The following is a 26,136-nucleotide window of genomic DNA, read 5'->3' as shown; positions in this document are numbered from 1 at the left end:
ATTCTAGATATGATATAATTTATTTTGATCTAATTATTATCAATACCTTAAGGACCTTGAGGTTCAGCGTCCCAAACCTCATTTTGGTACCTTAGGACTTGCCGCAGCCATGTCTATCATTTCCTTTACCTCAGTTTTATTTGCACCTTTCTTAGATTTTCGAGGGTTCTTTTCTATGGAACCTATTGGTCTACCTCGTTTCAAACGGGCCTTAGACTCTGTAGCAACTTGATTATTGTGTTCCTTTTGAACATCAATACGTACTGGTGCATTACAAGCTGGTATGTACGATTTTCTTATTCTATCATAATTTTCTTACTCTCTTTGGGTCAGCAAAAGAATCTGGCAATTAAATAGCTAGCTTTTGCAAATGAATAATCTTTTGGACCTCTGCATCACAGGCTAGAGTCCGAGGATCTTGCCAATTTAAGGATGTTTGATTCCATAATATTTTCTTTGACCAGCTTGTTTGTCTCTCCACCCAACATAGAAAACTCGGATTCAACAAAGTGACAATCCGCGTATCTGGCCTTAATTAAATCACCCATAGTTGGCTCAAGATACTTAGCAATGGTGGGAGAATCATATCCAACATATATTCACATCCTCTTTTAAGATCCCATTTTTGTTCTCTGTGATGATGCAATATAAACGGCACACCCGAATATTATTTTAGATGGGATATGTCTAGCTCATGACCCGTTAGTAATTGGGATGGTGAATATTTATGCTCACTAGATGGCCTGATGCGTATAAGCTCTACTGCATGTAATATTCCGTGTCCCCAAGCCAACACAGGAAGCTTCGACTTCATGAGTAATGGTCGAGCAATCAGTTGAATACGTTTAATGAAGGATTCATCTAATCCATTCTCTGTATGTTCATGTGCCACAGGGTGGTCCACACTTCCCCCCATGGACATACCATAATTATTAAACGCTTGGGATATAAATTCACTAGCATTATCTAGACTTATAGTCTTAAGTGGATAATCTCTTTAGTTACATTTACTGGTGATGGCCTTATAATGAGTTTCCCTTGTGTACATGCTACACACGTGAGATTCTTAGGGATAACTCTTCTCTCTTTTAGGAGTGTGCCCATTTAAATTTAATATCAGCTTACGCATGATGTTAGAACCCGGATGGCCAGTCCGGTCAAGCCATAAAGTGAATTATATTATTCATTGCCAAATTAGCCTCTATCATATTAATCTTAGCATGGTAAAGACCAGTGGCTAGTGCAGGTATAGACTCTAGGACTTTCTTATGTCCTTGGGTGATTTCAGTAATATATAGGAATTCTCTGTTTCCTTCACCCTTTATTTCAATATGGAAACCATTCAAATGAATGTCCTTAAAGCTAAATAAGCTTCTCTTAGAGCTGGGTGAATATAATGCATCACTTAGTTCAAAATGTGTGCCATTAAATATATGCATGGCTGTAGCCTTCAATTAGGCTTGCTATACCCGCTATCTTGCTAATATTGGCATTTTTTATTATGAGATTATGCAAAATATCTCTTATCCTTCAAAATCATGTGGCTTAATCCACTATCCACCACACTTATGTTCTTGTCCTTAGCCATTTCCAATAATGGACAAGAATTTATGTTTTAAATTTTAAAGTAATAAAACAAGCAAATATATATTGAAGGAAATAAAATCATTGAATTTAAACCAAAATAATTATCCAAAATAATAATTCAATCAAATGCAAAGCATAAAATATAAAATTAAGCCAATACAACTTTTGAGTTTAATTATCTTCATTTAAGCAATCGGATGTCTCATAGTTCAATTGGTCATCATTCTCATGGTCAAAGTCACCCTCACCATCGAGATGCACCAAATTGGCTTCTTGGTTTTTCTTTAAATTCTCTTGATAGAGATCAATAGGATGTTCAACGTTTTGCCCATCTTGTCCCAATGATTCGGCATACAAACAGGAGATGAGACTTGCATATGTTTTAAAACCTCTTTCACGAATTTGCTGCTGAAGCAGTATGTCATTAGTGTGAAAGGTTGAGAGTGTCTTCTCTATCAAGTCCTCATCAGTAACCTCCATACCACATAATTTCAATCTTGAGGCTATCTTAAATAGCTCTAAATTATACTCATCCATGGATTTAAAATGCTGGACCCTTAGAGTTTTCCAATCGACTTGAGCCTTTGGTAGGAGCACCATCTTTTGGTGTCCACATTTGTTTTTTAACTCTGTCCAAAAGCTCAAGAGGATCCTCAATAGTAAGGTACTGACATTTGAGGCTCTCATCCATATGATGGCGTATATACATAATCGCCTTATACTTATTTCCTTTAGAACAGTTATTATCATCCTCAATGCATTCGCAAAGCTCTTTTGATTTCAAGTGGATCTTAGTATCCAATGCCCATTGTAAATAATTATCGCCAGAGGCGTTAAGGGCTGTGTACATGAGGTTGTTGAGCTTTGCCATCTACAATGCAAAACATACATTCGATCATTAGCATGCGGTATTAGAGACCGAACCATGCAATCAATATTAAACTAGGTCATGCGGTATTTGAGACCGAACCATGCCTTGCCTTTACTCATAATTTTCGTGGCTTTGGTATGCATGAAAACAAACAATCCTAGATAATCACTAGCATGCAAGAATTTCCTTTTATTAAGATTTCCTTTTAGCAAAAATTTCCTTTTCTTATAACAGGATAATGACAAAAAATTTAGGAAATATTTTCTAGGCTTTTCAGATAATGTCTAGGATTAAAATTGGGAATTATCCTAAACTTTAATTCTTTTAGCAAAGTTTCCTTTTTCTTAGATAATTTTGAGTTTTAGAAAAATTCCTTTTCTTAGATAAGATTTCCCTTTTAGTTTAGTAAATTTTCCTATTCTAAATAGGATTAGGACAAAAAAAAATTTAGGAAATATTTTCTAGGATTTTAGGATAATTACTGAAAATATTTTGGAAGTTATCCTAATTTATGTTTTGATCTTTCATGCAAAACATAGAACAATTCCGATTTTACTTAGGATTTTAGGGTTTTGATTTTTAGCAAAACTATCAATGAATAATCGGATTCTATCAACCTAGAACAAACAGATTAATATTTTTCTTATGGATTTTGAATTTAGATTTTAGTTCTAAGGTTCTCATGCACCAAGCAAACACTCAACCAAACAATCCTAAGCAAGCTTTTAACCTCAAGCAATTCGTATTTTAAAGTCTTAGGGATTAGGGTTCTTAAGCTTTGTTGGTTGTGTAATTGCATGTTTAGGGTTTTGATCTTAGCCAAACAAACAATGCTAATCGATTAAACAGCCTAGAACAATCATATTAAAATTCTTCCTAATTCGATTTTAGGGTTCTAGGTTCAATGCTTTCACAATAACAAGCAATCAATCAATCAATAATAACCGGATTTCATCATGAATATTATGGTGCAATTATCAATCAATCTAGCAACCCTAAACCTCATACAATCCGATTTCCATATTTTTGGGTTCTTATAGTTTTTAGTCATGTTCGAGTTTTATATGTCTGATGGTTTTGATATGTTTACCTTCCACCGTTTGGAGGTTGACTGGATATGAACCGGGAGCTAAAGACCTCGGTTTTACTTTCCTCTTGACCACGAACCTCGAACAAAACTCCAATAAAACTTTGATATCGAACCTTGCTTGCCCTTGAACACGAACTGATCGCTGAACAGGAGCTTCCACGAACAAGGATTGAATCGCGATCAGGTCCGAACAGCCGCTGAATCTTCCACCAAACAAAGGAGAGAGTATGCGGCGGTTTAGGTTTTAACAGCCGCCGATCACGAACTCGGACTAGTCACGGATGAGAAAATGATCACCGGACTCCAACGAACAAGAGTTGATTGCGAACCATCCATAAGCAGGGATCAATCGCCGATCTTGAAGTAACCACAAAGCTTGATCCGGTTTTAGGGTTTGGACGGAAGAGGAAGGATGTGCGGCAGTTTTAGGGTAAGAGATGGGGGTGGCGGCCGATTAGGGTTTAGGTTTTCTCAGCTGGATCTCTAGAGCAATTCGTGCCGATAACGTGTTGTAAACTAGAGAATCCGAAGGTGTAATTCTCTTGTTCTTATTGATCATAATCGAATGAGGTTACATATATATAGTAAAGTACAAAGGCTAAAGCCTAAACCGACATAGTAAAAGAGATATGGTTGATGGGCCTTACACACTTAGACACACGGGCCGGTTATGGAAGTCCACTCCAAGTGTTTTACAACATTTCTCTCTTTTTTTTGTCGTTGACGATGAATAAAAGAAAAGATGCCGACGAAAATCGTGTTCAAGGCAAACTAGGAGAACCAAAAATCCTTAAACTCTATACGGAGAATCAAGTCCAAAGTCCACTTATTGTTTCAAATACGTCACAATCCCTAGTCAATATTAATTCTGTTTTTGGTAGAGTTCTATATTTCTAATCGGCCATCTTCTCACCAACTTTCCTCCCCAAATACAAGTAACACAGTTTCTGGTATTCTTCACTTTATTTTGTAAATTACTTTTTCTTTTATTCTAAATATAATTATATTAATTTTGTCAATTAGATGTTGATTATAGTACACCATCTTCTACCTTTGGAAACCAAAGCATATTGTACAAGGAAAACCGGTCCCATATTTTTAATGGTAATTAGGTTAAATAAGTTTACTAGAAAATGTTTATTATTAGTCATCTTATTAGTCTGGTGATATTATTAGTCATGTTATTAATTTACAAGAAGTAATTTTATAACTTCTTTATATCAGGAAATAAGGCCACTCTCGAAAAAATTCCAGCAAACCAACCTTTTAAATCCACATATAGTCACTCATATAATGAAAGAGCTACAACTTCAACAAAAAGAAAAGGAGAATCATCGACTATAACAGGTATATTTATCTTACCGATATCTCTAACTATTTTTTTATCTTAATTTTTACAATAATTTCATATTAACTTTATAACTTATAGACCAAGTGCAGCCAAATTACTCGAGTAATCGTGAAAAGAATACAAGATTCAATCCTACATCTACAATTTTGACTAATATACCAGAAATAAATATCAGAAACTCAACTCAGGATGAGTTCAGTACATATAGCAATATAACTAGAGGTGCGGTTATATTTAACACCTACTCTTATATCTATATGGTTTTAAATGTTGACCAACTTATATTATATTCAAGCATAAGTATGTTGTTGATATTATTTAATTTAATTTTTCAATAATACAGAGAGAGATTGTCCACTCAAGTATCAAAAAACAATATTTTTAGAAGAAATGTTTATGAAGTCTCAAAAATGACAAATTTAGATGAAGAAGAAGACCAACAATATGAGCAGTTGGACTCATATAGCGGTATAATTTTATTTTTTTAAAAGATAACTATGATATTTAGTATGCATTTATTAAAGAAAAATATACCACTATTATTGTGTAGAGATTGAAGAACAATATGATGATCAAGTGTTTGACTGTAGTAGTCAAGGAGAAGACAGTTCATCATCATCTGAATATGCTTATCATGATGAAAATGTTGTTGATCAATTTACACCACGAGTGTCATCTTTTAATGCAGCTAAACAACGTTACGATATGCTCACCATGTTTGAGGCAAGTTTTAAAAAAGTATTCGGAATGGCAACTTTAAGTACAAAGAAAACAGTTAATTTCTGGCAGGTACTATTTTTAACTTACATTTTTAAATGGATTTACAAACAAAAAGAGTTGTCACCAGTAAAACATTACTTATGGGCAGGATATAAAGATGGTGATCCTGATTATAGTTGTACTCATTGTGGTGCAACATTTTGGTATGGAGAGAGGATTAACAGAAGAAGAAGAACTAATAACCTAGTCTATAATGGATGTTGTATGCATGGACAAATTGTTCTACCTATGCTAAAAGAGTCGCCAGAGATGTTATGGAATCTACTAACAAATGAAGATGATTTGTCACGTCACTTTCAAGAGAACACTAGACCTTACAACATGCTTTTCTCATTTACATCTTTGGGTGGGAGGGTAGATCGGTCTGTTAAAAAATGTCGTGGTTAATCAATGTTTGTGTTGCAAGGTGAAAACTATCATTTGATGGGATCTTTAAAACCAAAGCTTGGTGATTATGCAAACTTTCAACAGCTTTAAGTTGTTGACACTCAAAATGAAGTCCAAAACAGAGTGAATGTTATGATGTAATAAAAACAGTTTAGTTTTTAAAAATAGGATAATATGTATATAATCTGTATTAGGAGATTTACTAATGTCTAATTTTTTAAAATTTCAGCAAAGAAGACCGTGTATGGAATAAGGATGGGAAGAAAAAATTCCGGCCAGACCTTGTGGAAAGCTTCATTAAATTGCTTGACGACGTTAATCCTCATTTACAAGCTTTTAGAATGGCTAGAGATAGGTTTGATATGGAGAAAGAAGAAACCAACTTCCATATGAGGATTATCTCAAGTCGCAAGACTGATGGTAGGGAATACAACATCCCTACGGCCTTTGAAGTTGTTGCACTGATTCCCGGAGATATTGATGCGAATATGGATAAACGAGATATTGTTCTTCAAAAAAGAAGCGGAAAATTACTAAGAATTCATGAATGTCATGTCGCATATCTAGCCCTACAGTATCCTTTGCTGTTTGCCAGAGGAGAAGATGGCTACAAACTTGGTATTAAGAAGACAAAGATAACAAGAGGCAGGACATCAAAGAAAGAGACAAAGAATAAGAAATCAAAGAAAAAGAGTCAGAAGGATGTAAGTATGAGACAGTGATTTTCGTATAGGCTTCAAGAAAGGAAAAATGAGAAACACACCCTTCTAAGATCAAAGCGATTACTACAGCAGTTTATTGTTGATGCTTATACGATGATCGAAACAAATAGGCTAAGGTATTTTTAAAAAAAACCCCAAAAGAAACTTCAAAGGACATACAAGGAAGATTTGAGGAAAGCAGCACAAGCTGGAGACGACAACCTAAGCAATCAAGGAGACTCTTTCACGCTACCCGATTCTTTTATTGGGAGACCAAGGTAAATGAGGCAGAGTTACCTTGATGCAATGGCTACATGTAAGAATTTTGGGTTTCCAGACCTCTTTATTACATTCACATGCAATCCTAAATGGCCTGAAATTGTAAGATTTGTCAATGAGAGAAAGCTAAAGGCTGAAGATAGGCCAGACACCATTTGCAAAATATTCAAGCTCAAGCTTGAGAATCTAATGGATGACATCACAAGAAAACATATTTTTGGGAAAACAATTTCAGGTTTAAATTATTCACCTTCTTCATTTCTTATAAAACAATTTCTCTTTCTTTTATAACATTACATATATATATATATATATATATATATATATATATATATATATATAATATTTATATTAGAGTTTCAAAAGAGGGGTCTTCCGCATGCTCATACTATCATCTGGATGGATCCGAAATGCAAGTTCCCTACTGCAGACGAAATTGACAAGTTGATTTGTGCTGAAATTCCAAACAAGAAAAAAGATTCAGAACTCTACAATATAATATCAGAATGTATGATTCATGGTCCAAGTGGTAGTGCTAACCCATCATGTCCTTGCATGGAAGAAGGTAGCTGTTCAAAACTTTACCCAAAACAGAATGTTTAAACCACCATCATTGACAAAGAAGGTTACCTGGTTAATAGAAGAAGAAAGGATGGGCGTTTTATCGAGAAGAATAGTTTCAAATGTGATAACCGATATGTTGTCCCTTAAAATTTCAATTTCTGTTTATATTATTCATTCTAAATCAGCATTTTAACCCTTTTTCAGGTATGTATCTGCATGTGAAGCTATGTGGAGGATTTTAGCTTACCCAATACATTATAGGCAAACTGCTGTTGTGCCACTCACTTTCCATGAGGAAGGCATACAACCTGTTTATTACCGAGAAGGTGAGTCTGCACAGAATATCATGGATCGTGACTCTCTTGATGAATCTCAGTTTCTTGCTTTATTTGAACTTAATAAACGTGATGAAGAAGCTAGACAGTTATTATATGAAGAAATACCAAGCAAGTTTATTTGGGATGGGAAGGAGAAATATTTTTTCAGAAGAAAAACAAGAACATTTGCTATAGGGAGAATTAACTACGTTCATCCGACCATAGATGATGCATATCATTTGAGGATACTTCTCATTTTCATCAAAGGTCCTACCGGTTTTGATCACATTAAAATTGTGAATGGTATCGTACACAAAACGTATCTTGAAACATGTTACACTCTTGGGTTGTTAGATGATGACAAAGAAAATATTGAAGGTATCAAAGAAGCCCATTTCATGTGTTCTCCAAAATTCGTTCGTAAAATGTTTGTCAGGATGCTTCTCGCAGCTCGCAGCTGTTTTAAGTACTCCTCATATTGTATGGAAAGAAACTTGGGAGATGCTATCTGAGGACATATTAAGGCGGAAAAGAGTTGAATTAAAGTGACCAGGTTCATTACAGTAACTATCTTATTAAGATATTTTTTTTTAATTTTTTTTAGATGTTAGATGTAGTATATAAATTAACAAATCTTTGATACCGGCGTTGATTTCTCCTTGAGCATGCTTGTTCCTGAGTTCAGTCACAATAGCGATAGGGTTTAACCCTGCATTCTCGGCCAGAGTGTAAGAAATGACCTCAAGAGCTTCAGCGAAAGACTTCACATAGTAACCTTCCATACCATGAAGCACCTTAGTCCAAGCACCAAGCTGCCTTGAGAGCTCAATCTCTGGTGCACCACCTCCTGCAATCAAGAACCTCTTGCTCACCAGACACCTAACCAAACACAACGCATCATGTAAACTTCTTTCAGCTTCATCCAGAACAAGCTGGTTGGAGCCACGGACGAGAACAGATGTAGTTCTTCCCATATCTTTGATTCCAGTGATCTTCAAAATCTTTCCATCTCCAAGGGAGGCCTCTTCGCCAATTGCATCCCCGTGGCCAGACCGGTCTATGTTTCCATCTCTTCTACTAACGCAACAGCACAAGACTTGAGTGAGATCTCTGCTACATTTGTAAAATCATTGCTGCAACCAAGAAAATAAGACCAAGAAAAAATGGTTACAGGATTTGCTTTTGATACGAGGACAAGACTTTAAAGAAGAGAACTTAAAGGAGCAGAGACTATTTTTACCTTGTGAGTACTTCCCGTGTCTCGGTAATGAGTTGATGAAACTTGGAGAGAGTTGCATCAGGAGAGGAAACATCAGTGGTCGTATCTTGGGACATCATTAGATAATCTACCTAGTGATGTGGACTTCCAGTGCTCATAAACACATCAAGAATCCGCATCACCGTTTCTTGAAGAACCTTCGTGGTCAACACATCCTTTAACTGCTTTCTACAATTATACAACACATAATTAGATTTCCCTCCCTATACATTCATTCATAGGCATTTGAGGCAGCATAAGATCACTCCTTAAGGATAACAAACAATCGAGAGATCTTTGATGGTATAGTAGCTTTTACCCCTTGAGTACTTCTTTCACTGCACTCTGCATATCAGATATCAAACTCGGCATACCACTGGTCGAAAGAAAATCAGCGCTTGCCAAAAACTTTTGTTCGTCATCTCTATCTATGAGATCTAATTCATCCTGTCAAAACACAAAAAAAAAGCAAAAAAAAAAACAAAAAAACAAAAAGAAAGTATGTTGGTAGAGATTGTGGTAATCCAACCAAAGGAACAAGAGTTTTATGAAATATGATATTTCAAGATACAATGCAACAAAACAGAAAGAATTTACACGAAAATTTATCAGAAGATTTTGAAGATTTACACTAATAGAGACTTTGAAGATTTCTTTTTATATTTCTCGTTAAAGAGTTGAAGTAGATTCGATCAGACGAAGCCCAAACAGAATTATAGTTGGTTTTACAACTAATCAAATTAAAAGCCTCTTTCCAATGATAAGCTAAACGGAGCCTGGATACTTCATTTTATTAGTCCCATCGTCCGTGTAGTGGTCGGCCTTCCCTTCAGAAATGGGATTCTTTGGTAATGGTAGACATAGCTTAATTGCGAGGGAATGTAAATCCTTATGTCACCATCAGTCTACTTCGATCTTCTCTAGAGAGTGTTATCATCATCTCAAATAAAGAACCACACCAAAAGTGACAAGTTATCATTAAGGCAGTAAGACAGTAAACCACAAATAATCGAAGTTCTGATTCTACTCCTACCGTTTGACAATTATAACAAAACTAATCATTATATGAAACAAAAAGGAGAAACCTTGATATCAAGTCACTAGAAAGAAATACAATCCCACTAAACCACAAATAAAACCACTTCGCTGCAATAGCACATGGGGAAACAAAAGAGAGTCTAAGTTCAGCCATTGCACAAACACAAAACAAACTACCACACTACCTCACAGTAACGATGTCATCAATCTTCATAATCATCCTTACACATTCAGTTGCTAGAGTGATTGCACTGGTACTCACAAGTAGGGGTTGAACAACGTTTTCCTCCAAGATGTTGGTGATTTGCCCTTTCCTCACATTGATACCGGCGTTGATTTCTCCTTGAGCATGCTTGTTCCTGAGTTCAGTCACAATAGCGATAGGGTTTAACCCTGCATTCTCGGCCAGAGTGTACGGAATGACCTCAAGAGCTTCAGCGAAAGACTTCACACAGTAACCTTCCATACCATGAAGCACCTTAGCCCAAGCACCAAGCTGCCTTGAGAGCTCAATCTCTGGTGCACCACCTCCTGCAATCAAGAACCTCTTGCTCACCAGACACCTAACCACACATAATGCATCATGTAAACTCCTTTCAGCTTCATCTAGAACAAGCTGGTTGGAGCCACGGACGAGAACAGATGTAGTTCTTCCCATATCTTTGATTCCAGTGATCTTCAAAATCTTTCCATCTCCAAGGGAGGCCTCTTCAACAAGATCAGCGTGACCAAGCTTCTCAGCTCTGAAATGTTCAATATTGGCGATTGGCAAGCAGTTCAATGTCTTGGTGATGAATTCAATCTCATCTCTCTCAACATCCTTGATAACCATGATTTTAGCTTTGGCCAAATAGTGAAGTGATAAATCAGTGACAGCATCCCTCAAAATACTCTTCTGGATAAGCAACACATTGCAACCAGTAGCTTTGATCTTCTTAATCATCCCCAAGATGTAGTTCCTCTCCTCTTTCAAGATCCTATCCATCTGAGTATAGTCAGAGACAACAATACTCTGCTCAATGTCAGTCTTGGGAGGTGAGATCTGGAACTGAATCACAGCGATCTTAGCATTCTCAATACGAGTCGGTCCACCAGCGGCACGGCTAACCTTCTTGTCAAAAACCAAACCATTCACAGTATGTGTATCATCCACAGTCCCACCAAGCTTCTTAACAATCTTAATATCACGCAAATCAACAATCTCAGGCTTCTCTGGATCTATAACAGAGAGAACCGCATCTACAGCTAAAGGAGCAAGCAATGTAGAGTACTGACTAACAACCTTACTGTTAAGAGACGTGCTCGCAGATTTAACAAGGGAATCTCGATCAGTGAGCTCAACAGGAACAGCCATGGCCGTCAAAATATCAATAGCCTTACCACAAGCCTTGTGAAGCGAATCTGAGATCACAGTAGGGTGGATCCCGTTGGTGAGAAGCGATTGACACTCCTTGAGAAGCGCACCGGCGATTACAACGACAGTGGTGGTACCATCTCCGGCGGCTGAGTCTTGCGATTTAGAAAGCTCGACCAACATCTTCGCGGCTGGCTGCAAAACCTCCATCTTGTTGAGGATCGTAGCTCCGTCGTTAGTGATGATAACCTCGCCGTTGGCCGTGGAAATCATCTTGTCCATACCTTTAGGACCCAAACTCGTACGGACGGCGTCAGATACGGCGCGAGCAGAGTTGATGTTGGCGAATCTGATATCTTCTCTACGCTTGTTGTCTACAAACGACTCAGCTTTAGATCCACGGGGCTTCGATGCCATCGGTGCTGCTACCGCCGCCATTTCTTGCTATAATAGACTGAGAGATTTCGGGTTTATGATTTCTACGGGAAAATGATCTGGAGTCGATGAACAACAAAACCCTAGATGGAAATTGAAAAAGAGAATTTATTTTTAAGATGAAAATTTGTATGAAAAGAAAGTTTAAGAGTATGAAAACATGTACTAATAAACAAATATGCTTATACAAGTTTTATAAAATACGTACTATGAAGCACCCTATGGACACCCATTAAATCATGTCCAATCGCCATTAATGTTTCTCTTTCGTTTGAATTGCCCACCATTGCTTCTCCTCTATTAAACTGAGGGTAATTTCGTCTTTTATCAGCTCTCTCAAAAACAGAAAATGGCATTTTTGACGAAGTATGAAATAAATGTTATTTGTGCTTGTCGCTAGTGGCTCGTTGGTACCATTCAAGCATGGGTCAGTGCTTGTGACTACGAGCTCCAGTGATCGAGCACACGTACCAAACCAAAACAAAAAGAAAAAAAAAAAAAAAAAGAAATAAATGGCATTTTTGACAATTGTTGCAGGAAACAAGAAAATTCGCACTTTTTTGTTTTCTTTGTTACAATGAGAAGCTTTTTGTACATAAGCACCACCAAACCAAGGTAACAACACAGAGAGGTTAATAAACTCAAAGTTGGGCACTCACGATGATCAAAGAACAGGTTTCACATACTTGACTTGAGAGGGGGATTATAAAAAAAAAAACAGAGATAGAGAACAATGTGGCATTGGGTTTTGGGTTTTAGGGCCGTGTGAGTGGTTTGTAGAGGACAACAGTTATGTACTTAGACTCGAACCTGTGTGTTAAACCCAAAGCTACAATCGATTGAGGAGTCCACCCTTGCTCTATGAACACATGGTTTAGCACCACATGTTGCGGCTTTGTGGCTACGGCTGTTTCTTCAGTTGTGCCAAGAAGTGTTAGATGAAGCTGTGGTGGCACCACCAGTGGCTCTTTTGCGTAATCTTCTGCTGCTGGAAGTGTTTGACCGTAGCTATGTTCAGGTGACGGTGGCGCCTCAAACTCCACTATGCTTTCTGGGTTTTCTGGCACAAAGTTCTGCATAAATGATTGCAGATACTGTTACACAGTAAGTTGAGATTGGTAGATTAGATTTAACATGAAAACAAAGAGACAGGAAATTACTTACATGAACATCAAGAACGTTACAGACATTTCCCACTTCATCTGATACAAAGGGTAAATCTGGGATGTATTTGGATTCACCGTCGACAATCACCTTGTAGTGGTATATGCCAGATGGAAGAACAAAGAGAATTGAGTGGTCTTTTCCAGACTTCTGTAGCTTCTTCCTAAAGAATGTAAAATAGATATATGCTTAGTACACATATACATATATACGGAAAGCTCGAAAGCAAATATTTGATAAACATATTTTAATGTATACCTTGATCTCCAATTGTCCCATGATCCTTCCACCGCCACATCATTACCTCCCTGGTTCCATGTAATGATCGTTGGGATTCCTTCCTCTGCGGGATAATCAAAAACTCTTGGAGTTTGGTTCCATAGGATGTTATTAGGAGAAGGAGGGGCGTTTGCCCTCTGCAATGGAGCCACGGGAACCTGAGGTAGTAAGCACATAAAATTTAAGCCGAGAGATTTTTTCAAAACAAAGTGCGAGAAGAACTGGCGAATGTTATACAACATTATATCTACCCTCTGACACGAAATGCAGCCATTAGGTACACATGTTATGCCTAAACAATGGAAGAGGTGACGCATAGGTGAGCAAATGTTGTAAGAAGTTAGGTGGAATAACAATGTGCGCTGAAAAGAAAAGGAGTGGAACAATGAATATAGCAAGCAATAGAATGACAAATTTACTATAATCTAGACATGACCCTGATTACCAAAAGATATCTTACTAATCCCACCAAAACAGAATGAAGAAACAACCACAATCTCTATTCGTTCAAGTAAATTCAAGCTCTGCGTGTTTACATTCAAAAAGGGCTAAGAAATGAACAAGCTTGCCCTCCCTTTCAAAATGAAAGCAAAGGAACATTACACAAAAGACTCACGTTGAGACATACCAATCAACAGAACGATATCAACAAAAAAAGTAATGGCCGGAGAGCAGGAGGAAAATCAAAATCAGCAATAGAAACCTAGAACAACAAGAATTATCATCCAATCTGACAGGTACAAACCTTTCTACATTAGGCAAGACATAACCAAGACAACAAACAAGAACTTCCCTACAAGCAGATTTGCTAGGAAGATTAAGCCTCTCTCTCTCTCTCCCTTTGCCAAAACGAGGAGAACAACTTGTTCACTTCTTACCAGAATTTTTGACATCTTAAGAACCAACAGACAGATTCGAGTCAAGTCCAACTCCATCATACAAAAGATTCCACTCACAAAAAGTGCTTAGACTCAGCAAAAATTCTCTCCCTTCACAGATACATTACACAAAAGATTCACTAGGGGACATCAAGACTCAAGAATCATGACCGGACTAGAGAGCGGCAGGAAAACAACAGCTAGAACACTTAATTAACATATTAAAGACAGGTAGCAACTTTTCCACAGTATGCATTATCTCAAGATACTTTAACAAAGATAAAACAAAAAGAGATTCCCTAGTTCAGAATCTCTAAACCCACCTACAGAAAAAAGCCTTAAGAACAAGAAATCTAAATCTTTCCCAGCTGACAATCCTAAGGAAGAACAAATCAAAGTATACAAAATAGAGTCCACTCCATAAAAAAGGTTGAAGCTTTTGTTCTAGAATCCAAAACGAAGAAATGTCTCAATTAATGAGACATATGAAAAGTCAAGTGAATATTCCTTTAAACTCAACCACCAAATCAGAAGGAGGAGACGAAACTTCCAACAATGTTTCAATTAAATCATTCAAAACCCCAAACCATCAAATTCAAAGATTAAAACACACAGAAATAGAGAGAATCGAGAGAAAGAGGGAAACCTGAGGAGCGAATAAGAAAGGAGATGGAGATCGAGCGGGACTTCCGGGAGGAGAACTGCTCATAGAGTCTGAAGAAGGACGACGATGACGACTGCGTGCAGAAGGATCGCCGCCGTTGGATCTCGCCGAAGATGAGGTGACATCTGCACCACCACCGCTAGTTACGGCGGTGGCGTCGTCTTCTTTTCCGTTGGCATTTCCCATCTGGAAACCCCAAATCAAATAAGTGAGAGAGAAGAAGAAGAAGAGAGAGAACCAGACGTGAAGAAAAATGGAGGGAGGGGGAGGACGAAGGAGGGGAGAGGAGATGATATAAAAACTACCCTGAGGTTAGGAGTTAATTACGAGGAATGCCATCGGGTAGTGTAAAGAGATTTGCATAGAAAAGGGCTTTGAGAAATTATTGTAAATCCGTACCAAATGGATAAACGAGTGACTTGGCGTCCAAAAAGTTGATAATTATCCTTCTTTTTTTCTTTTTTCTTTTATGATATTATTGCAATCATTGAGAATGAACTTATTCATCTTTTAACAGCTAGTTGCATTAAAAACTTGTAATGTGATTCTCATGAAAGATATAAGTATATAAGAAATTGAAGAACATAATCAAAATTTACAAATAGAAGATTGGAAAAGAGATTTTCTTTAGCTAAACGATATTGCATATTCGTAGAGTTCATCGGAAAGTCACAGAAATAAACTTTTGCTTCCAATGACTGTCTCACAGTCCGTCGGAACTAGTATTTGTTAAAAATGAAATAGTTAGAAACTATTGTATTCTTTTCTGTAGCTAGAGTTGTTATGTACAAAATTAGGTATGACTCTTTATTGAACAACGACAACACTTGCAATGTTGAAAGTGAAACATCATTGATAAACACGTGCATTCATTAGCAATATTACATTAGAGTGAATAAGTGAATTATACTCTGTTTGGTGCACACTAATACTGCAAACCGTATGTTTTTTGGTTATTGTCATTGATTACAGTATAGTACTATAGTTTATTAAGTATGTTCAAAAATTAATTGGTGTTTCTAGTGGTAATGTAATGTCCTTGACTAATTTAACTCCAAATTTAAGTAGGATATTATTGACTCAAAGCTATAGAACTTAACAACACCTTGTGGCGTATATAAATAATTACTGTATGAAATTTTCTGAAAGAATAAAAGTATCATGAAATTTATTTATTACTTACGAGTTTCGTAATGTATTTTTTTTGTATTGGTTATAGGTCCAAAGATTTTATTGAATGACGTCGGAGTCGGAGGGATTCAAAACCAATGTGTAAATTTGTCAAAACCGATGCTTGCTTGCTAACTTTGATTCTCGGTTTCTGTCAAATATATACCGATGATCATGGATTAGTCATGTGTCATTTGGTTCAACTCTTACTAAGTGATTAGGATTTAACCCGCGGTACATCGCGCGGGACAATATTTTAAATTTTAAAAATTTAAAATTTATATTGTATTTATTTATTATTTTTTTATTGTTTTATTAATTTTTAGATTGTATACTTATGAATATTTATTGGATTTTAAAAATATATAATTTAACAGGTATTTGATATAAGTATTCAAAGTATAGGATTTTTGTCGTGTTTTTAAAGTTTTAATCTGTGTAGTATATGTGTATAATACATTTATCTTCTGGTACACATCTAAAAGTTTTTTAAAAAAAAATTCACTTAACTCCCTATATGAGATTAAGAAAAATACTTAGGTTCACCCCTAGGGGTAAACAAAAAGGTTCACCCCCTCTTTTCTCAGTTAATCAGAATCTTCTATCTAATATTTCATTAAAAAAATAAATCAAAATTAAATTAAAAAGCAAAACAAATTAAGGAAACAAATTATGTATACTTTTTAATTACGGAAAGTTAAATATTGGCTTGGTTTAGATTTTTAAAATTAGAACAAAATTATGTCAGTTTGGGTTTACAAATGAAGTGGTTAGGGTTTAGATTTTACAATTAAAACGAAATTATATGTCGGTTTGAGTTTACAAATTAGGTGGTTAGGGTTTAGATTTTACAATTAGAACGAAATTATATGTCGGTTTGGGTTCACAAATGAGATGGTTAGGGTTTAGATTTTACAAGTAGAACGAAATTATATGTCGGTTTAGGTTCACAAATGATATGTTAGGGCTTAGATTTTACAATTAGAACGAAATTATAGGTCGGTTTGGGTTCACAAATGAGATGGTTAGAGTTTAGATTTTACAAGTAGAACGAAATTATATGTCGGTTTGGGTTCACAAATGAGATGGTGAGTGTTTAGATTTTACAAGTAGAACGAAATTATATGTCGGTTTGAGTTTATTAAAGAGCGGTTTATGTTTTTAATTTTATAATAATGTATACAGATTTTATTTCCTTATTTTTTAAGGGGGTGAACGAAATTATATTTCCTTAATTTTATAATAATGTATACAGATTTTATTTGCCAACCCGTATCACCAAACTCAAAATAAGTTTTAGCGTAAAAAAAAAATCAAAATAAGTTTTTTATCAAGTTTAATTATGTTAATTGTTTTACCAAATTAGCATATTTTTATAGTTTATAATTTTCCTTGGAAATATATATAGTTTATGATAATTAAGAAAATTTTAATTTTTTTGGTAATTTCTCAAAAGATAAAAAATAAACCAAATTATATGAGGGATTTTCAACATATTTAACGTGACGTTTTATAGAATAATTATTATCATTATTTTAGTCAATTATTAAACACAAAACAAAAGGAAAAAAATAAAGTAAAAAGACTTCAAAAACGTTTTTAAGAAGAATTATTGATAAAAATCAAAAACTAAACAAATACCATTCAAGATTATTTTGCAAGAACTATAATCTATACCAAAAATAAAAACTAAAAACCATAAAACAAAAAATCAAATAAAAACTGCAAAATAGTTGATATGTACAATTTTTTTTCACATTAAAGAGTATATAGACATATGAAATAATTATTATAAAAACGCTTAAATAAATAAGAAAGGGAAAGGGGATCCCTTTAAAACATTGATATTGTTTCGATTGTATAATTGAGATTTGTAGAGATTATAGTAATCAAGTGTGAGAGATTATGACAATAAAATAAAATATTGGTCTATTTCTCAAATTGCAGTAATTAAGTGTTTTGAATAGTTTAGGAGATTCTAGCATCCAGAAAAATAGTTTTGGAGATTTAATGGGTTAAAACTTTAATGGTAGAGTTGTTTTTGGAAAAATCGGAATGTATAGATGTTGTTAAGATTTTATGGCAATAAATGTAACAAATGTTGGTCAATTTAAGAAAATTTAGTATTTGAATTTCTCTGCAATGTTATTTATGGAATTATTTTAGGTGTTAATGTTGTAAAACAAAAATTAAATAAGGAAAACTTAGGGGGAGGTATTGGTTTAGGATTTAGAAAGAGTTTTAATGATTTTATGTTTTTTAAAATCTTGCTGATTTTTAAAATCATAGGAAATTAGAAAATAAAAATGAAGGATTCTAAGAGGGGTGTATTCAACTTAACATTTTAAGTGATTTGTGTGAAATTTACAAATTCTATGTTAGTCAATCATGGATTTTAAAAAGCCTATTAAAATCCACTGTTATTGAACTGGTGATTTAAAAAACTACTTTAAAACCCATTAAAATCCTTTGTTATTGAACTGATGATTTAAAAATCTACTTTAAAATCCACTGTTATTCAAAACAGTTTTGTGGATTAGGATTTTAATAATCCACTGTTATTCAAAGCCTATTAAAATCCATTGTTTTGTGTATTCAAATCTCATGGTTTTAGGTGGGATTTGAAAGAATTTTACAGAAAATCATATGAACTTCCCTAAAATCCATCAAAATTCTAAATTTCCTAAATCCCATCAAATTCTCCAAAATCATGGTTTGAATACACCCCCCTAAGAGATTGTTTAGGAAGTTTTTTAAATCTTGATGATTTGTTTTTCCTAATCTTGTCAAATCTTTCATAAAATCTTTCACAATCTTTCTATTTGATGAAAGAGTTTTCATGACTTTTGTTATAAAGGAAATGATATAAAATCCTAAACCAATAACATAAAATTTGAATTCATTAACAATCCAAGATTCTTTTGTTTTACTTGAATAACATAAAACTTTTAATGACTTTTTAAAACTCTTAATCCAATAACACTAGATTTATCAAGACTTTAGATAACTTTTTACAAATCCACAACCAATAACACAAAAATTTTAAAGAGTTTTAAAAAGTTTTGATTGAATAACAACATATTTTACATAACTTTTAAAGTCATTAAAATTCTTTCTAAATCCTAAACCAATACCCCCTCTTAAAGGACATAAACCAAAATGTACTTCAAAAATGTTAATATAGATGTCATGCACTTTCCTTCTTTAATTGTTTTCTCGCTCTGTTTTTTTCTTTTTTTATCACTTTTAAATTGTAAGAATTCTTATAGTATTGCTCTATCATTTTTTTTTTTTTTAACATCAACCCTGTAATTTCTTTTGAGTTTTTCGCCAACAGCATATCTTTTTTTAGAAAAATGTATACTATCAGTAGTACTTGAAATATCTTCGAATAACATGTCACTTAAATTTTCATCAATATAACCCTTCCTCATTAGTTTTGTTAGAAACATTATCAAGTAAACGATAAATATTCCATAGACACCCCAAGTAGGAAATGTCATTTCAAGAGAGAGAATAAAATTTCATTTAGATCTTGATCAGTTACATTATGTTTCTTCTAAGATTCACAGAAGCCTCATTCATCTTTTGGTATAATTAGAAGATTTTTATTTTATTTTCACAAATTAGGAGAATTGAGCATCATAAATCTTTGCAAACATCCATATCATTATTTAATTTGGACAATTCTTCCAAATATTTTCAGCCTTCTCATCTATCACCCTTTTTGATCATGTTATTCTAAACCATTATCTTACTCACCAGTCACCACCAACTTCATTACTTAAGCCATCATCGTTTTTTCTATCTAATTCCATTAACAGTTTCAATTATAATTTTAACATTCAAAACCACGTTAATTGCACAAGATTTCGTCCACAACATTATCAATTTCTCTAGCTATTTCGATCTCGTTTTGACTCCTTCCACAGCATCACATATTCTTTCTTTTTAAAATAAACATGATCACTTGTTTGGTAGAATTAATGGAGACTGGTGGTCTAGTGAGAGTAAATGAGTAATACTAAGTTGTTAAAGGTTAATTAAAGCATTTTATTAAGAAAACCTACACAAATGATGTTTTTAATCTTTTGCTGTCTCAAAACATAAAAATGATGTTTTATTTTCTCAGACCAAAAAATAACAATTAATGATTTGTAAGGGTTTCCCTTATTTTCTTTCTCGACAAAACAATTGAATTTAAATCATGATTTATATTCTGTAATGCCAATTGAAAATTTTCAAATAAGGAAAAAGAGGAAATTGCTATATACAAAAACTATAAGAAGTATATAAATTAAAAAAAATAATAATAATAAAGAAAGGGTAACTAGGGTTTTTGGGGTTATACGTTTCACTGTTTGTGGTATCACATTCGCTTATTCCTTCTTAAAAGAGTGTCGCCACCAAAACACACACTTGCCTCCTCTCCTTCAACCTCTCTCTTTCTCATCACATTGCGTCTTCCTCCTCCCGATCCTTGAATCCTCGTTACGTGTCTTTTTTTGATTCCGATTGAATTGTTATTCGTGTTTTCTTGATCTGAGTTTGGAAGTTTCTCTGATGATGGCGGAGACTGAGGGATCATTGGCTGATGATCGAGAATTGATGATCGGCCGTGACGGTGGTGTTGTTGCCGCCGCTAAGTCTCCGTGGAAAACAACCGCTTCTCCTATTGAGACTGTTGATGCTCCTGTAATGGGAGCTGATTCCTGGCCTGCGCTCGCCGACGCCGCTCAACAGCCTCGTCCTAAGAATCCTCCGCCGCCTGCTCCCCCTTCTAAAACCATTCCGACCTCCACCCCAGCCCCTGCTCAGGTTCGTTTTTTTGTTAATGTTGTTGTTGTGCTGCGGTTTAATTTTGAGTGTTGTAAGGTATCTGATAGTGATACTCAATAGCTGTTGTGTTCGTGAATCGTGATTGGTTTAAGTTTCTTGAGAAACTTGATCGAATTGGTTTTTTTTTCTTTCACGAATTTGATGCGTATGATGTTTACCTTTGCTTGGGTTGAAAGCTTTACTAATTGAAAAAAAGCATTGCATTGCATTTATTGAGGTTAAACTTAGTCCCTGAAGAAAGTTTCTTGTTTTGATGTTTAGGCTAATCCTGGTCAAGCGAAATCTAAGGGTGGTGGTAAGGCTAATCCTGGACACAAGAATCCATCTGGGCGTCATTCAAAACCAGGTCCGAGGAGCAACCAAAATGGTCCTCCACCTCCTCCTCCTTACCTTGTACATGCTGTACCATATCCTCCACCTCCTTTTCCACCTATGGGACCTCCGCCACATGCTGCTGGTCCAGATTATCCATATGCTCCTTATCCTCCGTTCCCAGTTACTGGACCTCCTGTTGCAGAGTCTGGCAATGAGAAACAAGTTCAAGCTTCCCCTCTTCCACCTGTGCTCCCACCTCCTCAAGCGGATCCTGGAAAGCCTTGGCCGCATCAGAGAGGTTTTGACCCCAGAAACATGCCACAAGGTGCTGGACCAAGAACTTTTGGAAGACCTCCATATATGGGTCCAGCTCCTGGATTCCTCGTTGGTCCAGGTCCAGGCTTCCCTGGTAAGACATTGACTCTCTGTCAAGGTGTTTAAAAATGGAACTGGCTGGGAGCAGTTGATAATATGAACTATTTTGCTCTGAAATATATCTAGCATTAAGATAAGAGGATAACTGTTCGTTTTTGTTGTTTGATTGCTTTTGTTTGTTTCTTCATTTGACACAGGGCCTGTATACTACTTGCCAGCTCCACCCCCTGGAGCTATAAGAGGTCCTTATCCTCCACGCTTTGGTCCGTACTCTGTAAACCAGGGTCATCCAGGACTATCTCCAGAAAAGATAGACTTAAGGGATAGAGTCTTAAAACAGATAGAGTATTATTTCAGGCAAGTTATGCTTCTCAACAAAAAAATTCTTATGCTTTAAAAGATATTTAGCTTATTCCTTATTGTGCCTCTGGGAAGTTTATATTTTCCATGCCTTGAGTCCACCTTTACTGATTATAGAATTGGCACCTCAACTCACTGTGCTTACCTTTTTTTTATTAATTCCCTTTTCAGTGATGAAAACCTTGAGAATGATCATTACCTCATTTCCTTGATGGATGAACAAGGATGGGTTCCCACAAAAATTATAGCTGGTTTCAAAAGGGTAAAATTTGTAACACGAGCTTGACTTGCTTTCTTTTGCATTAGTCTATTCTGTCATTCGTGATTTGAACAAATTTGTTGGTTTTAATTTTTCTTTTACTCTTTGCAGGTTAAGGCAATGACCATGGATGTTGATTTTATAGTCTATGCGTTAGGGTTTTCTAATTCTGTTGAAGTGCAGGTCAGACTACCACACCTTACTTATTTACTGGTTTAAATGCCAAAGTCTTGCTTTTGTTAATGGGTTTTGGTACTAACACATGTTGGCGGCTTTAGATTAGCTTCTTTATTTTTTTAAAATTGTTTCTTTGCATACTTTGTTTTCTCTGGTTGTATTGTGTATTTCTACTGTGGTGATGCTATCACAAAAAAAAATGGGTTTGAGCTTTGTCTCTGGATAATAGTTTAAAGAAGCCCTAATTCTAACCTAACTCAGAGCATGATTGGTTTCTACAGGTGTAAGACCTATATTTGTCAAAGTAGCATAAAAATGCTGGTACATCTATCTGTTGGATGATAATTTGAAATACTGGTACTTTTACAGGGTGACAAGATGCGCAAGCGTGACAAGTGGTCTGAATGGGCTCCTCCATCTAAAAAGTCAGCCTCTTTGGAGAAAACTGGAGACAGTGACAAAGGATCCCCAGAAAGTATAACAAGCGGGGATAATTATGGTAATTCTTCAAAGGGTTCTTCAAAGCCTACCATGCGCGACTTCTCTTCAGAGGTAAACTTTTGTTTTCTTTTAGTAGAGACACTGTAAAAATGCTAATGTAATTTCAGTTTTTGCTTTAATCATTGCTTTTCCGTTCTGATGTACAGGGATCTCGGTCAGCAAGAAGCAATAATTACAAAAGTGTTAGCCTGAAATCATCAGCAGATGAAAAAAGAAATGTGGATGACTTGTCAAACGATTTTTCAAACACGTTTTTGCTTGACGAAGAATTAGATCTGGAGCACAGAAGCCCGAGAAAGAGTGGACTGTCGAAAAGGTAGTGCGTGCATAATTTTATTACTCCTGATATTTGCTTTCTGCTCTCTTTGTTTCCAATATGCCTTCTTTTTGGATGTGAATCTGAAACTGCATATATAAAGTACTGCCGTTGATGCTTTGGTTGATTTGACTTTTTGTAGCATTGAGTATGAAGATGATGATATGACTGTTGATGATCAAGATATTCAGAAACTTGTAATTGTTACCCAGGTATTACACGGAACTAGTTATATATTTCCTTGAACTCTGTGTTGGTGAAATCAATTACTCATGTTCCGTTATATGCTGGACAGAATAGTGGGAAAAGTGATGGCACTGGAGTCGGTGGGACAAAAGCAAAAAACATTCCTAAGGAGCTTGCCTCCACAATAAATGATGGTCTTTACTACTTTGAGCAGGTTAGGAATCTATGGCTTGAATATAATATGATTAACCTTTCTGGAGTCCAATTTCTAATAATTACCAATGGAAACAGGAACTCAAAAAGAATCGATCTGGCCGTAGGAAGAACAACTCCCATTTGGATAGCAGAGATGGGAAAATTAAATCTGGGGGAGGATTGAACACTAAATTAGGAGAAAATTCTGTAGCAAATGATGGAAGTGAAGAGCATGGAATCATCACTTCCCGGAGGAAGCAAAGTAAAGGAACGCACAAACATCATACGGCCCATGCGCGGAGGTTCTTTTCGAGTAACATAAGAAACCATGGAAATATATCAGAAAGTCCGCCTAGTAGCTCCATTGGATTTTTCTTTGGTTCTACACCACCAGACAGTCATGGGTCTGTATCTTAGCAGTCCATTATATTCCCTACTTATTCATATTCTTTATCCGTTATATTATCTTATTCTGTTTTTGTTGACGTTTCACAGCCCTAGGCTTTCGAAATTGAGTTCATCGCCACAATGTACACTCCCTGGAAGCAGTCCACCTGTGGGCTCGTTACCAAAATCATTTCCACATTTTCAACATCCAAGCCACCAACTGCTGGAAGAGAATGGATTTAAACAAGAAAAGTAAGTATGGGTATTCAGTTAGACAACTTAAGTTTATTGTATGGAGCATTATTCTTGGGGGGGATAAGATTGTATCTTGAGGCTCTCTGTTCTCATTCCTTTAAAATGTACGCATAGGTACTTGAAGTATCGCAAGCGCTGCTTAAACGAAAGAAAGAAGCTGGGTAGCGGATGCAGTGAGGTCAGTTTCATGTTTACCTCCTTTCTATGATTTTTGGCTCTCATCATGCTCTTCAAAAGAAACATGCAATAATCTTTACATATGGAGTTTCTCAACTCATTCTATTACATTAGTCTGATTGGTGGTTTGTGAATTCTGGATGTTATATATGCAGGAAATGAATCATTTGTACCGATTTTGGTCGTATTTCCTTAGAGATACATTTGTCTTGTCTATGTATGAGGACTTCCAGAAGTTTGCTCTTGAGGATGCAGCTGAGAACTACAATTATGGGTTAGAGTGTCTCTTTAGGTTTTATAGGTAATACATACTTGTTATACTTCTTCTGTTTTCCATTTTTTCACTGCGGATCCAGTGTGACTAATCCAACTAATATTGCTCTGCCTTTTTTCTTCAGTTATGGTCTGGAGAAGCACTTCGATGAGGACCTTTACAAGGACTTTGAGCAGCTATCGCTTGACTTCTACCACAAGGGAAATCTATATGGCTTGGAGAAGTATTGGTAAGTGATCGTTTATTACTGATTATGGTTAAACAATAACGTTGCTACTGAATTCCGTTATGGATCTGTGATTCTTGGTGATGTCTCTAGAGATTATGCCGATGGAGAGAAGTACGGTTATATTAGATGGGCTTGTAGTAATCTAGGTTGAAAGATGCTTCAATGCACATAGAAAATGTTATGTTGGTTGTGCTTTAAAGGATCTAATCCTGTCTTTGTGTAGGGCATTCCACCATTACCGAGGCAAGAACGAACCAATAAAGAAACACCCTGAGTTAGAGAAGCTACTGAAGGAAGAATACCGTAGCATAAAGGATTTTCGAGCAAAGGATATAATCACCAACCAAAAAGACAACAAGTCTCACTGATGGATGTGAAGAAAAGAAGCAGAGAGAGATATATGTTGTTGCTGCTGAGCAAAATGGTGCTTCAATCTTGACCTAAATTTTTGTGTATCTCTCTTCTTCTGCGGAAGAGACCAACCAAGTGAAGCCATCACTCTGAATTTTACAGGATATTTTCCTTGGTGGTGTTTTCCTTTTTCTGGGATTATTCTTTTTTTGGATTTTGGATGCAGGATCTCTCTCTCTCTCTCTCTCTCTCTCCAATACAAACAGAGCTTTGACTGAAGAGGCGTTCATCTACACTGAGTTTCGCCCTCTCCCCCTGAAAAGTTGTAATCTTTTCTTTTTGTACATATTAGGGATATTTCATTTTCTAATTTTTACTCAATTTTGGAAAAAAAAAGAAAAAAAAAAAAAGAAAAAAGAAAAGCAAAAAAGAAAGGATGTGATTTGTAGTGTCTGTAGAAACAATAAGAGATGTTTTACTTTGACATTTTTATTTAGACAGTAAATTTTGGTTTGTAAATTTTTGTCTCTTGTAGCTTATAATCTCATATTTGACATATGTCGATTTTGCTCTGTTTTTTTCTTTGTTACTACTCAAGTACAACCTCCTCAAGTTATTTCCGTCTCCGGTGGTCTAAATCACTTAAACAAGTTAAATTTCTTTAGACACATTTTTATTTGTTCCTAATAGTTCTCATGAATTTGTAATTAACTGTAACGCTTATGTGTTCAAAACGAATTCGCATTTTACCAACATTTCTACAGTAATGAAAA

General features: G+C 35.5%; 5 protein-coding genes across 7 annotated transcripts; 2 read left to right on the top strand and 3 right to left on the bottom strand.

The window, feature by feature from the left end:
• The first annotated feature begins 5,309 nt into the window (after nt 1–5,309).
• Nucleotides 5,310–8,439, top strand: LOC147918700 (uncharacterized). Its single transcript, XM_087503648.1, has 6 exons — nt 5,310–5,367; nt 5,450–5,626; nt 5,768–6,041; nt 6,296–6,770; nt 6,930–7,045; nt 7,815–8,439. Exons 1-6 carry the CDS (start codon nt 5,310–5,312, stop codon nt 8,437–8,439), a joined length of 1,725 nt encoding a protein of 574 aa, XP_087359774.1.
• A 78-nt stretch (nt 8,440–8,517) lies between these two features.
• LOC104772421 (uncharacterized) lies at nt 8,518–10,377 on the bottom strand. Its single transcript, XM_087503647.1, has 5 exons — nt 10,300–10,377; nt 9,516–9,632; nt 9,344–9,409; nt 9,168–9,277; nt 8,518–9,040 (listed from the first exon to the last, which is right to left on the bottom strand). The coding sequence occupies exons 1-5, from the start codon at nt 10,375–10,377 to the stop codon at nt 8,518–8,520; spliced, it is 894 nt and encodes a 297-aa protein (XP_087359773.1).
• Nucleotides 10,221–12,015, bottom strand: LOC104772420 (T-complex protein 1 subunit delta). Its single transcript, XM_010497038.3, has one exon. It carries the CDS (start codon nt 12,013–12,015, stop codon nt 10,405–10,407), a length of 1,611 nt encoding a protein of 536 aa, XP_010495340.2. The 3' UTR covers nt 10,221–10,404.
• On the bottom strand, nt 10,221–15,260 carry LOC104770503 (SNF1-related protein kinase regulatory subunit beta-1). Of its 2 annotated transcripts, XM_087505052.1 has the most exons (6): nt 14,980–15,260; nt 13,707–13,817; nt 13,435–13,613; nt 13,177–13,339; nt 12,221–13,085; nt 10,221–12,095 (listed from the first exon to the last, which is right to left on the bottom strand). In XM_087505052.1, the coding sequence occupies exons 1-5, from the start codon at nt 15,181–15,183 to the stop codon at nt 12,768–12,770; spliced, it is 975 nt and encodes a 324-aa protein (XP_087361178.1). In that variant the 5' UTR covers nt 15,184–15,260; the 3' UTR covers nt 10,221–12,095; nt 12,221–12,767. The 2 variants fall into 2 exon arrangements, with proteins under 2 accessions (XP_087361178.1, XP_087361177.1); XM_087505051.1 differs by lacking the exon at nt 13,707–13,817 and having other exon boundaries at nt 13,435–13,618; nt 14,985–15,183.
• Nucleotides 15,261–20,400: 5,140 nt separating this feature from the next.
• Nucleotides 20,401–25,882, top strand: LOC104770502 (la-related protein 1A). 2 transcript variants are annotated; one of them, XM_010494936.3, is made up of 15 exons: nt 20,401–20,985; nt 21,268–21,730; nt 21,894–22,053; nt 22,228–22,318; nt 22,427–22,498; nt 22,862–23,044; nt 23,140–23,309; nt 23,452–23,521; nt 23,605–23,709; nt 23,787–24,094; nt 24,186–24,329; nt 24,447–24,510; nt 24,665–24,810; nt 24,908–25,012; nt 25,236–25,882. In XM_010494936.3, exons 1-15 carry the CDS (start codon nt 20,731–20,733, stop codon nt 25,378–25,380), a joined length of 2,481 nt encoding a protein of 826 aa, XP_010493238.2. In that variant the 5' UTR covers nt 20,401–20,730; the 3' UTR covers nt 25,381–25,882. The 2 variants fall into 2 exon arrangements, 1 of the variants encoding a protein (XP_010493238.2); XR_015592909.1 differs by having other exon boundaries at nt 20,488–20,985; nt 23,610–23,709.
• Nucleotides 25,883–26,136: the final 254 nt, after the last annotated feature.

The sequence above is a fragment of the Camelina sativa genome, chromosome 20 (assembly GCF_030686135.1).
Source record: "Camelina sativa cultivar CO46 ecotype springtype chromosome 20, ASM3068613v1".
Taxonomy (NCBI): Eukaryota; Viridiplantae; Streptophyta; class Magnoliopsida; order Brassicales; family Brassicaceae; genus Camelina; species Camelina sativa.
This window is presented reverse-complemented; position numbering and strand designations above follow the sequence as displayed.